A 17,214-nucleotide genomic window follows, 5' to 3' on the forward strand; every position below is an offset into this window, starting at 1 on the left:
ATTATTGGATGAAATAACTCACTATTTTAAGATCTCCACTTTGTACTGTGAAAAGGTGAAATCACAAAACAGCTCGTCTCAAGCCAACAGTCATCTCATACAAGGAAAAGGAGAACCAGTCCGCACAGAAAGAAAACAACTTAAGCAAGCACACAAAAAAAGATTGGTGAGGCTTCAATGACCCTTAAAGGCAGACATGCTGCAGGTGACAGCTGGCTCTCATATAAACTACCCACATGTTCATTTAAATTTTAATTCAGAGACCATGGGATGTGTTTTTATGAGAAACTGGGAATCAAAATATTTGTATATAGGGAGAAACTACTGAACACCTGCTCAGGATATGTTAAACATGAAGAGTTTTATTATTTGCACCTGTCCTAACTCAGCTATTTAGTGTCATTTCACTTATTCACTGACCATTGGAAATATTCCAGTAACTCTTATGCTATAAAATGGTAATGGATAGTAAAGAACAACAGCAGGAAAGCAAAACAGATTGTAGCCAGAAGCCTATATCCTGACATGGAAAAGGTTAGAAGGAAAACACATGTGACAACTTTTTGTATTAAGACTGGAAACTGCTATGAAGATCATTTGTTGACTTTAGCCAACCTGAAAGGAAAAAAAATAAATCATGCAAACATATATTTTTCCTTCTGAAAGTGAGCTTACCCTGCAAAGAGCCAAAGCTATCCTTGTTTGAGACTTTGCTATGCTCTGTTCTCTGAAGATGTTTGCTCATTTTCAACCAGTTATTTAGATGACATCAGCACTTATGTAATTCATAATCCATAACTTTGTTCTGTGCACGTAACAATTTAAGCTCTAAGTGCCAGTAAACATGAGTGTCAGAATATTTTAAAGCAACAACAAAACACATTCACATACAGGTGAGACTGCAGAATCAGCGAGCCACCTAATGCTGTGGAAAGCAATTTATTTTCATATATTTTAACTGCCAGTCTGTCCTATCCCCAAGTATTCTAAAGCCCCTAATGGAAGATCTGAAATTCAGATTAATTGAATTGAAAATCAATTATAAAAGGAAATCATAAATATATTTTCAAATGCCAGTTGCTAAAATCCAAGGTAGTAGGCACCTGCTGAAAAACAAAGTGAACATACATAGAAAAAAAGTACACATATTACTACAAATCAACGAATTATTTAAAAATCTTTCAGTTTTCTATAGAAATGGATGTTTAGGATGTTTAGAAGGACATTTGTGCTGGACACAGTAGCCATCCAAGTGCACAGCGAAATAAATGAGGGCTGTGTATTTAGGAAAGCCTATAGACTGACCCTGCCCCAAAGGTTATATTAAACAATAAAAGAAGTAGGAAAATTTTGAATTACATTAGAAGAGAAGCATACAGACTCCGATGCATCAAGTTCCATATACTTAACTATAGTCTGGACTCCTTACATTCCACTGGGAAAAGCACTTTTACAGAAGTCCCCCTATATGAGTATGTAAAGCTGGTCAATGAATGCAGAAGGAATCACTTAGGACACGAGAAGAATTGCCCAAAATCCCAAGGCCAAGATGAGGTACCAAAGAGATACAGAGATAGAAACTGTTCAGTTTTGAATACTTTTGGTTTCCTCATATTTCTTTCTTCACAAATAATCACCTTCATCAGCAGTTTCTATTGCTGGCTTACCACCACCTCAGCTCTCCACCAACGTTACCCTAGCTCACCTGGTTTAGTTTCTCATCCTTTCTCTATTTTCTGCTTATTAAATATAAACAGGCTTGACAAAGTCATAACAGTTTTTACTTTCTTCTTGGGATTCCAGAGAATTTTTATTTGCTCCAATTTATCTTATTTTAGCACAACTATAGTCTGTGCTCTGTATACACTGAAAGAGTCCCAGTACTCCTAACATTAAGGGATACACACTTTTAAGCTGAGAGGTGTAGTCTCTCGCAGCCATCCTTGCTCCTGCTAGAAGTGAACTAAGGCAATAAATGGAAAAAAACACCCCACCCCCCTAACTCTAACACTAGGGTGACAGTCAAGTATAAAGTAGAAATAGCAAATAGATGGGATGCAGATGAAGAGAGCATAACAGGAAAGTGTTTGGAAGCAGCTATTTGGCGGAAGGAGATTTGCATACAGAACCGACTGGATAAGAAAAACACAGTCAAGAGCAAGCGGAGGACACAAGTGTTTCTTTTTCAACTTCTGTACCAATTTGCTGTTACACAGTTAAGCAGAGCTCAATGTTTTGCATGTTAAGCACTGGAGCCATCCACAACATTTTTCGCTAGAAACCAGATTCCACAACAGGAAATTTCAGCGTTTTTGCAGATAACAATAGTTAAAATGAAGATGGAGAAAAGAGAGAAAAGAGGGGGTGACAAATAGATCAAAATGAAACAAAGGGCAGGGTTATCTTATTTACTACAAAGATAATGGGACTAATGAAAATAAACCAGACCATCTTAAATGGTACTTGACTAGAATACAGACACTTTCCAGTTTTTGCATGTTTTCTTATGATGAATTCACAAGCCTTATCTCATCCCAATTAGGTAGTTCGTATAGCTCTGATGCCTCTGCCAACACATTTTACCCAGAACTCTTAATTAGCCTCACACACAAAAAATACACATATAATTACCAGACAAATTACATGTTCTGTAACTCCTAAAAGGAACTCATTACAGGAATGTTGCACATTTAAAACAGATTACCTTAATTCTATTTTCTGTTTATCCAGTTATAACTGTCCTTCCTAATTGTATTGTAAATTGTGTTGACCTGGAAGGTGGCTACAAAATCCCTGCTCTTTCCTCTTTCATAGTAGTTCTACATAGGCAGTGTGTTTCCACTAGACACAAAAATGTAGTGAAAACAAAGCAGTCCTATTGTTAATTCTAGTCACATGGAGAGGCAAGCTGGTCAGCCCAAATAGACAAGACTTTGTATCAACAAAATTACAGGTAGAAATCTTGAACCAAAAGTTAGGACACTGAAAAAAAACCTACCACACTGTCAAGAAACGGAAACAAAAGGAAAAGATAAGCAGCTTCCCACACAGCAGTCCCCTGAATGAAACATGTTTATAGAAATATCTTGCTCTGAGGTGCACAAAAGGCAGGCTAAAAATAGTTATGCACACTGAGTGGAGGCCATGGAGCAAGACCAGCATTGGTGTTTCTCAGTCATGCTGCAGCAGGTAACTTGTGACAAGGAAACAGTCCAGCCTATCTTCAATGAAAGCCTAAAAGGAAATTACTTCCCCAAACCTAGGATGGAGATATAAAGCCTAAAACACTGACTGAAGAGTCATCTGGTAATGAAGCACCTCCCCAAGAGAGCTTACTGAAAACCAAGATTAAGGGATACATAATTTTAACGTTGGAAGGTACGTGGTCTCAATCGGAAAAGAATCTACTTTATCCAGGCTTCTCAAAGATGGGTGTACATGATCCTACTGGGAAATCAATTACACTACCGTCAGGCAGTTCAACCCACCAAACCACTGTCGCTTGTAAGCTCCATCCTGAGGAGTAGGTAAATCAATTTACTTGAAGAAAAATATTAAAAGTATGAAGATGACAACCTTCTATTCTCTCATCCTTCCTCTCCACCTTCAGCAAGGGAATCTGGAAGAAAGCAGGGAGAAGAACCTGCACATACACCAAAAAAAAAAACAGACCTAGCTTTCTCAGACCTGTTCATGCCTAAATATGAAACAAAAGATGACTTCCAAAAGAAACTGAAGTCATTTTGGAGCTGTATGCAGAATATTACAGTGTTTTAATCACATCTCATCCACAGTCCTCCAATGTGCTTCTTAGTGTATTACAGCCAAAGGGGACTGCACTTTTGCTTTGAATTTGCCCCTGTTCAAACACAGGTTAATCTTGCTAAGCATTCTCTGTTCTATAAATGTACAATCAGAGATGTTTCACTGTTGCCCATGCTATAGAAGTTTAGGACCAGTTTATGATCTCATATGTTGCTGGTTTTAGTTCAGTCTCTGTGGCTGTTGAGATGATGAGGGAAGTAGGAATGGATTACACAAACTATCTAGATATATAAATTTATGAATGATTTCTTTAACATGCATGTGAAGCTTAAAGAGTCAGTGTTCAAACAAAACCTTAGTCACAAATTTGGACTAGAAACTGTTGCTTTTTCAAGAGATTTAAATCAATCAAAGGTTGATCAGGGAACCCTGTGTACTCCTCAGCCCACCCCAGTAGGCAATGGGCCCCCTCATGCCTGAGTCCCAGAAGACACAGACCTTCCTCCAGAGGAATTTTGCTCTTCCCTAAAATAAGGGATAACTTGTACACCTAGGACCTTCTTCTTCCAAACACTCAGACTTTTTGATCACTTAAGCTTCACGTGTATAGAAAGTACAGGGGAAACTGCTGCTGGGAAAGGTGAGACAACATTAACTACACACCACAAACTTACAGCTGCTGGACACCAAGTAACCTCCCCATCTGCAACTTGGAATATCACGTTTGCATATCAGGAAACAAGCTAGTTTTCCTGTTGGTTGTTCAGCTTTTATACCACATTTCTTCTACACACTTTAGTCTAATTTCTCTCTGAAATATTCCCTCTACTAACCAATCTTATTTCCAGTTCTGGTTTCACATAGAGCCTGTGAGTCTCAACTTTCCCTGACCCGATGTATCAAGTCTCAGGATAGAGGAAGATATATCACCATGGTCCTTCTAGCACAGCTTCTTTAAGTGCAAATACTCAAAAAGAAATGCTTGCTGGCTGTCATGCATTTACACAAGAGCACAAAACCTATTTCCTAGAAAAAATGGGGAGACCCAAGCATAATCCATGAGCAGCACTGCCTCTCCAGGGCCACAAGACCCCTAGCTAGGTCTCCATCTTGAGAAGCCAGAGGGGCCCTCAGTTGGAGGGTGAACATGCAGCATAACTGGAGCTCTGCACTGAGAGAACTAAACCATGCCTCTTTTCAAAAACTCTGCATCTAGCTTCTGCACCCCAATTGCAAGCACAGGCTTTTTCTCCTAAGGACATCAAGTCTAAATCTAATATAAATAGCCAATGATGCTGGTACGGTTTCATTTATTTCAGTGAAGTACAGAGGAAAATATCTCAAAGATTTAAACAAACAATATGGTGACAGATGGTGTGGAGACAATCCAGGCTGGGCTCCCTCAGTAAAATCCACACAACTTCATAGCTCCAGGAAAGAGGGAAAGCACAGGAGGAAGAGGAAAGGGGAGGAGGGAAGAGGGGGAGAAAAGAGTACATGCAAAGCTGGGCCAGATGACCACAAATTTCTAACAAATAAAAACAGTTGTGGACTGCAAAGTTTCTCTGTTCATCTATACGAAGCTCTTCATACTGTCAACTGATGTTAGGTAGATCTACCCCAGATATCTTCCAAGCAAGTCCAAAAAAATCAAAGAAATTCTTCTAATTAAATTATTAGTTCAAATAAGTGACAAATAAAACACACTATTAAGTTGTCTATTCAAATAATCTAAGCATCCTCTCAAAAATAATTAACAGATGAAACATGAAAAATGTGTTCAACATGCCCTTGTGTTCTGTTCACTGCATAATTTTATTACAATTAATATTTTCAGGTATGTTCTCTGGATGTATTCTGATTGCTAGAAGTGTCTTATATGCTTTATAATAGTCTATTATTATTTTGTAGCTTAAAGGGAATAATTTTGGATTTTATGTCTGAGAATGTTCTTGGGAAAAAAATTCCAAAGATGCCACCAGGAATATCTGCAAGCAGAAAATTATGCTGAAGGTCTGGTGTACTACTTTTACAGATCAGGAGTCTGCTGTGTTATAATTACCTATAGGCAGGCAATAGTTTGGAGAGGTTGCATGGATGATCTACTACAGTGACTTACTAGCAGTTCTAAAATGTTATTGCTCAAAACAAAGACACTTACAGATTTCTGTTTTCAAGAACTGTAAGAACAGCTTGAATAGAAAAAAAAAATGGTACCTTTGAGATGAACATACATTCCTCTTACTGCAAACTACTAGATCCAAGTGAAGCCAAACACTCAGCTCCTAAATAAGAGTGGTTTATAGGATCCCACCCTGCACCCTGGGCTCAGCTGCAACCGTGTCAACTCAATCAAGCAAAAAAAAATAAGAACTTACCCACACCTGAGCTACATCAAAAATCAAGTCAAGTCTAGAAGATTTCAATTTTTTACAATCTGCTTATTAGTTAAAGAAATTCCCATTCTCTTCAAAACTATCTTCCTTCCACTTAGGAAAATTAAACCAAATATCCCTCCCTTCAACTCCACAAGAGTGACAGTTCAAGTCTACTCTCACAGTGTTACAGAAAATCCTCCACGCTTTCCTTTGCTAAATTAAGAGGGAAACTTTTGTGTGGACAAGAGAATGAGGAATAATATAATCATCTCAGAAACAGCTAGGAAAATCTTTTTAAAAGAAGAGTGGGAGAGAGAGAGAGCAAGAAAGCAAGGGTCATGTCATTAATATAATGCTCCTCTGAGTTCTGAGACACAGCTCAGAGCAGCAAACACTGCAGCTCTCGCTGTTAAGGCTTTACTTTCTCATAGCAATGACAGTACAAGAACAGTACTGTAAATCAGCATGCTGTATCATAACCACCTCACGCTCCCAAAGCACCGGCTCCTGTTGAAGAGAAGCACAAAATATTGTATTCGCTTACTTCATTCACCTCAGTAACATAGATTTAAAGCATATTTTTAACCATTTAATAACAGTGATTATGGCATATGTGCATAAAAGGTACAACTGCAGATTACAAGCCTAGTTCTAAAAATCTTTATGGATGTGCAAGACAACTTTATTTTTAAAAAATATATATAGATTGACTTTTATGGATAAGGTCAAAGTAAACAGATTTGCAAGAGGAGGCCAATGCTACATTTTTGTTGCAGTTCAAAATAAAAATGAGAATATCTGAAAGTTATGCTTCCCATAGCAGCATTAGTACAGCTAGAAGGAAAGAAAGTCAAATTCAACTGCTTCTTTAAAAGACAAAGCTGGAAGTATTGTGTGCAATAGAATAGCACAAGCTACTGTATCTAGGCGTGAAACACCAGTTACATGAATATAGGTATTTTTGCACTAAAGCATTTATTAAACTACAGTTTAATCTTCCAGTCTTTTGCAATACCAACCAAAGCCAAAGTTAATATCACGCTCAGCAGTATAGTGCCATACACATGCTAATATCAGTTATCAGTAAGGGCACGAATAAAAAGTTACAAAATTTAAATTTACGATAAAAATACAGGACTGCTTTTACAAGCCAACCAGAGGAGCTGGACAGAAATCTACAAAATACATATGGACGACATGCAAATTGACGAGCACACTCCATGAAGTATGATCTCCAGAAAAGATTCTACAATAAAAACAAACCCAACACCTCCCTCATTCATCACAAGTTTTAAAGCATAAGAATTGAAGCACGCTTATGCATCGTGCAAAAGTGAAGTGTGGCTTTTGAACTTTTTTTTTATATGATCACTGTACTATGAGGACACATGGCAAAGAAGTTGTAAGATGTGTAGAGGATCCTTAAGAGTAGCGTACAAAGTTGCACACAGATAAGGGAGTGTAAATTCTCAGTACCAGGGCCAGAAGTCTGGGTGTGCTCTGATCATAGTTAAAAGGCTGAGCTTAGAGTTCTGGTTTGCACAACTGTGGTATGGTTTTTGTATCTCAGGAATGAGGAAAAACAGAGTAATTTCAGCTATGTCTATAATGAGCTGAAAATGACAAGTAATGTAAACATCTGCAAGTATTTCAGTAAAATACCTGAAAAATATCCACCAAAAGAATGAACAAGGTTTAAAAGTAGAGTTTCCCTCACTACTTATTCACAGTCAGATATCTTAATAAATATCCCAGCAGCACTATAGGACCTGGGGGCCTGGCAGATGAGTTGAACATGGGTCAGCAGTGCACCCTTCCGGTGATAAAGCCTAAGCAGGCTGTATTAGCAAAAGCGCAGCCAGCTGTTTGAGGGGAGGGATTATTCCCCTCTTTGGTACTCATGAGGCCATGTCTGCAGTCCTCTGTCCAGTGTTGGGTTCCCCCACACAAGACATCAATATACCTGAGTGAGTCCAAAGGACTGGAGAGCAGGAGGTGCAAGGAAAGGCTGAGGGATCTCTTTTGCCCAGAAAAGGGACAGAGAAGGTCGGGTATAATCGTAGCCTACAACTACAGAGTTAGACTCAGAAACTCACAGCAAAAGAACAAGAGCCTGTGGTCATGGTACAGAGGGAAATTCTAATGGGATATAACGAAAATATTTGCACAGTGAAAAAGGTTAAGTACTGGAACAGATTGCCCAGAGAGGCAGTGCTATCCATGTCCATGGAGATATGATAAAACTGACTGGATGATCTGATCTGACTGATGTTAGCTCATCACTGGTCCAGGGTTGGGTTAGACAACCTCCAGATCCCTTCTAACCTCAATTGCTCTATGATTCTATGTTTATTATTTTACAGGAGGATGGAATTAAAAAACAGAAAGCTGAAGGTGGTGGTAGATGCAAAAGGGATTTATACTAAGCAATTAAGTGTTTATTGCCAATATTATCAGCAGAAAGAATAATGAAGAATGATAATGTAACCATATATAGTACTTATTTTTTGGAAAACCAAAGACTTATTTTGCATAACATATCCAGAGCTGTTTCAAGAAGCATCACTTTGTAATAGCACTTCTAGAAAATTACCCTCACCTTTAATGCTGTTTGTCTCTGCATTGTAACTGTCAGTACTTCCACAACAATAAAATGCATCGTCATGTCTTTCAGAAAGATTTCTAATAAGAAGTTAGAAAGACTTAATTTTGCAATCTGCAAAAGCAGTATGGTTCAAAGACACTAAGTATTTCTGGATGTACTTATAATACATAGGGGCTTTTTCCCCACTTCTGAAGGAAACAAATCTTTTATTATTGTCACACAACTAACCATGACGAGAACATGGTTTTAGAAAGGCATCATAAATACTATCGATACAACGATAGCATGTGGTGAAACAAACATAACTAAGTTTAAAACCAAATGCTCAAGTCAGGAAACAGTTCCTAAGTAGTGTTTGGTTTGAGATCTCTCAAATGTCAACATATACAAGATGAATAAACAGCCAGTCTGTTTTCAGCACCCTCCAAGGGCTGCTGATGCACAGCAGGTTGGCACAGATGCCCCAGACACAGTTCTCATCTTGTTTCAGTAGACTAGCCCACATCTGAGTATGTTTGGAGTCTGTGGCAGAACTGGGGACCAAAGCCAAGGAGCAGTTCATTGCCAGGAGAGTTCCTGCCAACAGCAGGTAATAAAATCATCTGGAGGCAGAGCATGTGGCACTGTCCAAAGGGTATCTCTACATAGCAGTTGGGATCAGGTAGGTACCTTACATCCTTAAGCGTTACACTGGCTTATTGGTAGGGTTTTGACAGCTGATGTCAGGTGAAGGCAGATCAGCCAGGTTCAGAAAACATTTCAGTTTTGTTGGCTTCACATGCCTGTCAATTTTCGTAGTTATATCAAGCAACACATCTCCTCAGCTGGTGCAGGCAAACTTTAACCAAACTGAAGCAGAGTGCAGCCAGCTGGGCCAGAGGAGGCAGTCTAAACTACACACCATTCACAGCAGATGTTTGCATGGGGACTCAGTACTTCAAAAGCTGTATGTCCTGCATTAATCACTGCATACTCCAAATGTGGGCATATCTCATATTTAGAAACCTAGAACAACTTTTTTTTTGTTAAAGAGATGGTTCTTCATGTAAGATTCACATTGACACCATATTTATTAGCCATAGAAAATATGGTAAGCTTATCTACTCTGAGTCACTCCAATAAAGTTTTTAGTGGTATAGAGCATTATAGATGACTTCTCATTCTGTGCCTTCAGTTTAGTCATGTTTAGGACAGTTAAGCATCATATAACAACTACCTGGCACATAATTCACTGAACTGTTGTACTGCCTTTGTGTCAGCCATGCTTGGTAGACTATAAACAGGCAGGTACTACACACACACACACATTTTGAATTAAAAGTAACCTAAAACACAGTACCAGCGTAATGCCACAGAGGAGGAAAATATCTGTTAGAGCCACACAATAAGGACATAAATGAAAAGGTCTTATTAGAATGCCAGAGAACTACATCCACAAGCAGGAGTGGGACCAAGGACCTTTTTTGCATACCCACCCATCTCTATGTAGGAGAAAAAACAGAAGACTTTGAACACTGATCAACTTCACAATTTAGCCAACACCCATGTGTTTCAGCTAAAATCCTGACACTGACTTGGAAGACAGATTTTACATTTGCACTTTTTCTCCCTCAGACTTCACCTCCTCTGCCTTTATGACAGCATCGTGAATTTCACCTTCCTAAATGAATGGTGAATTCAGTGACACATGTAAGTCTCATTACTCTGATGTTCCCAACCCAGTTGCAAGACATTGCACATTGCAAAAGTCAAGTTAAAAATTAAGGCAATTTTAGTCACATGAACAAACAATTCCTTCAGCCAATTCAGCTACTGAAGACAGCTCTGCTAGATTGTCTTAACACACAAAAGAGCAATTTTGATTTCCAAAATGGAAATCTTAGAAGCCAAGTTTCAGCACAAAAATGTTTTATTAGGAAACAGTGATAACCCCTAAAATCAAAGACAATTATATAACAATGACAATATCAGCACACAATGAAAATAGTATTAACTCACTGAGACAAGAAAAATACAATTAATTTCATTTTCTAGAGGCTCCTACATAAGAGTAAAAGAATACATCTGTATCAGTAACATCCTGCATCTGCTACCAAGCGTGAAGTCAATTCTGTAAGGATTTCTGCCAGTGTTTCATCGCTCAGCACTGGCTGGGATCTTCAAATGTTCTTATACTGGCATAGAAATTTGAGTGAAATATGTATCAAATAAAATTCCTAAATATATATAAAACCAGTTTTACAAAGATGGGTAAATCTGTACAGTAATTTAAAAGCACACGAAATCAATGTCTCTAACTTGGTCACTGCAATAACATTTAAGATAGTAGCACTGACTGTCATGATCTTTCCATATAAATCAAGATGTCAAAACCATTGTTACAGAATCTCTGCTATAATTCAGCACTTATTGTCCTCCCCTTGTACAACAAGTTTTAAAGGAAGGCCATTCAAAATACCAAGAGAGACAGATCTCTTACCTCAGTGGAAAAACTCTTTCCCAGAGGTAAAAGGTTTCAAAAGTTCAAAGCTGATTCCTCAAACATAACTAATCTTTGCATCTTTCCTGCTTCCTTCCCCCCCCCTCGAGTTACGAAACAACATATCTGGACCACTTCATTTGTAGATAGATTCTGAGAACTCCTTACTATTCAAGTACTATTCAAAAGCCACTTATAAGGAATAATATTGAATTAATAAGAAACCCTAAATGGTACAAATATCAGGAAATATGTTACAGTTAACATTGAAAAGCCTTCTGTGCTGGAAAACCACTGAACGACTTCCCACACTCGAACACCCTCTTCAGCTATCCTCTTTTACACTGCGGTGGGAGCTCCTCTCAGACTTTGAGGCCAAGCAGCAGTCCATGCCGGAGAGCTTAGTCCTGCAAGGTGCTAAGCATCTACTGTTTCAGAAACAGCAGCTATCACACTTTACAAGACCAATGCTGCAGTGCCAGCAAGGATATTTTTAAAAATTGTGACAATGTTAAGGAAGATGAGCTGGGTACATGCGTAACTTTTGTCATTCCACAATCTCACATCAGATTACACAAAGAGATGTTTTCCAACAAAACAATTTGTCATTATGTCCAGACAACCCCACTGTGGATTTTCATGAAGTATAGTAGGAGATTAGAAGTATATGGTTAGCAAAAATCTAATTTGCAAGACTACTTAATTTGTAGACTGTAGTGGATCACAAAAGTCCAGCTTAATATGGTTGTCCCATTACTACTGTTGTCCTCAAATATGTTCAGGTCTGTTGCTTGCTACTTCTTATAAGCACCGCAGAATATCTGCTTATAATTTTACATCTTATCCTTAAAATCATTTTATTGACCTATTATTTTGAGGTTGTTTTTATGTGTGTCACATAGACACAGCCATGGGTCACATTTGCTAGTAAAATTCCTTAACTGACCAGCATTCACTATGCGGGAGAGTAAAATTTCATTAGGATGCTTTTACAACAGACAGAAAGTTGAGTTTCAGGCATGAACCCCAAAATACTTCAGAATATTTGGTGAGTGATCAATGAGGACACTGCTCTGTATATTTTTTCTTTTTTAAAGTACAGAGAGACAATTAGAAGCATCCTTTTTGAACTGCTTGCAGTGATTATTCATGATAGAGACCAACACAGTGAAGTACATTAGACTAGCAAAAACTTTTAATAAATTTTCCTACCTTGTCTGCCATTATCATGGAGGCCCCACCATGAATTCCAAGAATTGGGATAGAAGTCTGAGATGAAATAAAATCCAAAATCTGAGCTACTGCTTCCTGATCAGTATCATCTCCAAAAATCACTCCATGGATCTTGGTGCCTGACATCAAGTCACAAACATGTGTTATGATGCTCTTAGGGTCAGTTTGGTTCACCAGAAGGGTCACTACATTGACATCAACAGTCAGGTCTGCTGCCATTTCCCTGGTCCAGAGTGCTCTGATATCTCTCTCTGTGATATACTTGGTTCTTCCCAGAATCACTGCAATGTTCAGGATGGGATAACTTTTCTCCGCTCCACAAACAAGATCCAAAGGCACCAGAAGAGCTTGGAGAACCAGGAGAGTACAGCCAATTTTCCTCATCTTTGCCGGCTTTATCCCCTGTAAAAGTGATCACATTGTATGAGAAAAAGGGAGAGGAAAAAAATATATACTGTATATCTCCAATGAAGGTTTTAAACAGAAATCTTCTGGACACAATGCAAACTTTAGCAGCTTTTTATAATGCATTCTTCACCTTAGTTTCAATTCAAGCCTCTTACACCTCCTCAAAAAGTTGGTTTGTCAAGGACAGTGTTAAAACTGGTCTCCCACAAGCAAGGCAAAAATATGGAGCACAAGTTCAGAGGCAAGACCCATCAAAAATCTTCCTGGATGGCCAACAAAATTAAAGTGACTGAAATCATTTAAAAAATACAGTCTCATCCTTCTCTTTAACTTTGCCATCCTAAAACAGGTAAAACACAGAAATCTATTTTCCTTTGTCCTGAACGTCTATTTAAAATTTAGTCACAGTCTAACAGGAAGAGGTGCTTTAGTTCAAAATGAGAGAAGCGAGCCAGAAGTCTGCTGGAAACCCCAGTCCACATACTCCATACATCTCACAGCATCCCAGAACCATGCTGGTTTATTTCTGAAGAGCTCTCCTAGACAGCTGCTGCTCAAGCGCAGTCTACTGCATTTCTGGAACAGATTCAGAAGCACAATATTCTATCTTAATTCTTCTCCCTCCTCTTACGCGGCATTCACTTGAGCATCTCAGAACTGCTGATCTCAGACACAAAGTTGTTATTGGTGTTGAAGGGGAGGGTGTTCCATAAATGAGCATCACTGCATTGGTTTACCTCGTGTCTTCACTGAATCTCTGTAGGGGGCTGAATATAGACAGAGTAGGATGGGGAGAGAGATGAGCCATAGAAGTGATCTGAACTATCTGAAGGAGGGAGAAGAGGGAGAGCAGGTCTGACTCTGCAAGATCTCCCTCTGTTTCTGTGCCCCGGGGGATTTCCACCCCCATGACTGGCTCTCTGCTAGCTGCAAGAAGGGAGTCCCTGTGCCACATAAAGCCAAGCTTGTTGCAAAGCGTCACGCAGAAAACACTAGCAGGGCTGTCCAATCAGGGGTGGCATTTTTCAGATCTCCCCTCTCATCCTGCCAGCCCTGTCTCCATCATCAATCAGAATCATCTGCTGCTGAAACACACACCAAGACAAGGGCTTGCTGTATCACCACCTCCTTTCGGGGCAGACAAGGAGATGAGCACTTGAGAGACCATTTAATTGCAAATCAGCGCCGCGGTGCCTCTTAAGTCATAGCACTGCGGGCCGGATTCCCACCGCTGCAGCACCACGGAAAGCGGTAGAGATAAACAAACCTAAATGCCCGCAGACACGAAGCCGCTTCAGCTGCCTTCAGACCCCAAGAAATAACAGTTATAAAAATAAACACCACCCCCCCCCGCCCCTCTGTGCCCGCAAGGAGCACGGTTCGCTCCCCGGCACTAACTGTGCCGCGCCGGGCAGCGCCCCCGGCTCGGCGGGCGGCGCCATGGCGCCCCCTGGCGGCCCCGGGGCGCCGTCCCACCTACCCAGCGCCTCAGGAGACGGAGCGGCGGCGGGTGCCGGTGGTGCCGGTGCTGGTGGTGCCGGTGCCGGTGCAGGTGCAGGTGCAGGGCATGCCGCGGCCGCGGGCATGTCGCGCCCCTCGGTGTCCGGGCTCAGGGGCGGCCTCCGCGCCGCTGGCCGCACGCGTGATCCCCGCCGCAGCCTGCGAGCGACATCGCATCCCGGGAGGACAGCTACGCGGAGAGGGAGACGGGCAAAGGGGGGCTGGGCACGGGGGGGACGGGACGGGACAACGCGGGGGAGAAGAGGAGACGATGAAAAGCCGTTAGTCAGGTTGCAGATTTGACAGGGGGAAAAAAAACTAATATATTTCAATCTCATGTGGCATGTGAACCGAAATAAAGTGACCAGCCTCAAAAGTTTCTTCCCCCCCCTTCACTTAGAAATAAATTCAAGCTCTTTCCTAACAGCAGCGCCCGTGAGCCCGCAGCCGTCCGGGAAATGTCCCTCATCCTATCCAGGCCAGGAAAATCCCGGGCTCCCAACTGCCCCTTTGCTTCCAAGTGAAGCGCACGGGTTTGAGCTCTAAGGGAAGAGGCATCCAACCTGGAAAGAGCAGCTAGAAGCAAACTAATTCACATGATCAAGGGCAGGAGCTTTCTTGAGAGGTTCAAAACAAGCATAATCTGGAAAACAGCTAAATCGGTGTGGGATAAAGCTCTTTGATCTTGTAACGGAACAGATTCATTCTCAGTTTATCATAAACAAACCCAGGGAGACACACTCTAGCAGATTCCTCCACCAAAAGGATTTTTCCTTCACTATTTCCAGTAAATATGTATAAAGATGCTTCTTCAAGCAACCCCAGTCAAATGTAGGACGCTGGCGCGTCAGGCAAAGGCAACCGGCATTCCCTAACGGGTCCCCGGTGCTGACTGGAAGCTACGAGCCAAGCCCCAAACCGCGCGAGCCGGCTCCGGTGCCATCCCTGCGCGGCGCCCGGTGCCTCCCAGCCCGTTCCCAACTACGAGGCTCCTATTAGCGCCCGCCAGAAAGGCCATACTTACTGCATTCTGCCTCCACATAGTTCCAGTTTAAAGATCCTCAAAGTCATCTCAGTAGATTCCTTTGCAAACAACGAAGTGGAAAATAGGTCCCTTAACGCCTGGATTTCATCCTGCAACTTGGTCCCACCGCAGTAAATACAAGCCCGGCAGCTCTTTATCGCTCGAAATCCCGCACGATCAAGTTTTAGCAGAGCCATTTCGACGGAGATTTGCGCTTCACTTTTGGCAAAAGGCATTTCAGCGGCTTCATCTCTTCCCCCTCCTTTTTTTTTTTTTTTTTTTTTGCTGTTTAAAGGGCAATTGCAATACTGCTGCAGCAGTTCCCCCGGACGGCAGCCTCGGAGCCCCCCGCGCTCCCCGGCCCCTCGGAAGCGGCAGGGACCGGCAGCGCCGGCTCCTGAAGCGGCGGCGGGATCCACCGGCGGCCGCCGCGCGGGGCCGCCTGCGCGCCGCTGCGGGCCGGCCCGCTCCGCTCCGCCGCCCCCGCCGCCCTTGCAGGGGCGAAGCTCACGGGAGCCTTGTCAAAACCGAGACCAATCGCGACTCCCCCCCTCCCCGTTCTGCCTCCACAAGCACCAGCGAATGAGTCAGACGCAGGCAATCGGGGGAGGGGGTGTCAGATCGGGGGAACAGAGAAAACACCGGGGTTGGGGCAGAAGAGCGGCAAACTTGAGCACTCTTCCCACGTTAACGGCCACAGCGAAAGCCTGGTAGCCCGGGAAACCCCGGTGTTCTCCCTTCCCTTGATGCAGGGACTGTCAACCAGAAATCCCTGCCGCGGGGCTCAGGGGAATGAATGTGGAGCAGCAGCTTCCACACTAAAAACAGCCCTAAAAGGCTCCAGGCCGCAGCCAAATATCACAAAAATGCTCTGTAGAAGTTGGCTCCATCTGGGCATCCCTGCTGCTCCATCCCCCATTTCAAAGCATTGTGCCTGTTTCTCCACGTCCCACTCATCCAGCACAGCCCTGGTGTCAGACCCACCTTGCTGTTGAGCTGCTCTTTCCTCCTTGCCCACACCACACACCACCACTACCTTCCTTCACCACACACTACCACACCTCCTCCCTCGCTCCATTGCTCTTCTGCTTTCCCCTTTCACCATCCTGCTCCAGCTGCCACAACGTACTTGTTTTTGCACAAATGAATATACCAGCTGACTACCACACAGGTGATGTCCTCTTTCATGCTCAATCCTTTACAATCCTATGTATTTCTACACTGAATACTTCAGAGTAAAGCCAATTCACACATTTTGACAGACCCACTCAACGAGGCACCTATGTCAGAGGAAACCTTTGGGTTCAAATAGGATAATGCCAAGTGTCCACTCACAGAAGTTTGCATTTCACCACATTAAGACACAGAATATTGAGAACTTGCTCCCAAAGACATTTAACAATGCATCAGCTTTCCTGCTCTTGACAGTCTCTTCATAAAATTCCCCAGTAGAACTATGCCTTTTTTTTTCTCCTTTGAAAGATCTCATCTCCTAACTTATTGAGATCACTTTCTTTACTTGATTATCGTTATGATTATCATTAATCTAAATTTAGACATACTTCAGCATTATTTCAAATATTTTCCTCAATCACTCTTATAAATGTTTGTGAAATCACATTAAAACTTAGTCCAAATTAATTTACAAATTAGAATGAAAATAAAACATATTATTGAAAGTCTGCCCAAACACACTGGGACCAATCTTGGCAGTACATATACAGTCTTCCCAAAAGCCTCACCAAATTCAAGCAGATTACTGCCTACAGAGTTGAGTAAATGCTACAAAATTAGACTATTTTAATAGACATCTGTAGTCCAT

General features: G+C 41.6%; 1 protein-coding gene across 1 annotated transcript in view; it reads right to left on the bottom strand.

The window, feature by feature from the left end:
• GRIN2A (glutamate ionotropic receptor NMDA type subunit 2A) overlaps positions 1 to 15,410 on the bottom strand; it is a 182,886-nt gene extending 167,476 nt beyond the window's left edge. The window contains exons 1-2 of the mRNA XM_068422458.1: positions 15,393 to 15,410; positions 12,440 to 12,862 (exon numbers count right to left, since the gene is read on the bottom strand). Coding sequence (XP_068278559.1) covers positions 12,440 to 12,862; positions 15,393 to 15,410 — 441 coding nt within the window. The remainder of the gene's footprint in view (positions 1 to 12,439; positions 12,863 to 15,392) is intronic.
• Positions 15,411 to 17,214: the final 1,804 nt, after the last annotated feature.

This window comes from Nyctibius grandis, chromosome Z, assembly GCF_013368605.1.
Source record: "Nyctibius grandis isolate bNycGra1 chromosome Z, bNycGra1.pri, whole genome shotgun sequence".
In the NCBI taxonomy this organism is placed as follows: domain Eukaryota; kingdom Metazoa; phylum Chordata; class Aves; order Nyctibiiformes; family Nyctibiidae; genus Nyctibius; species Nyctibius grandis.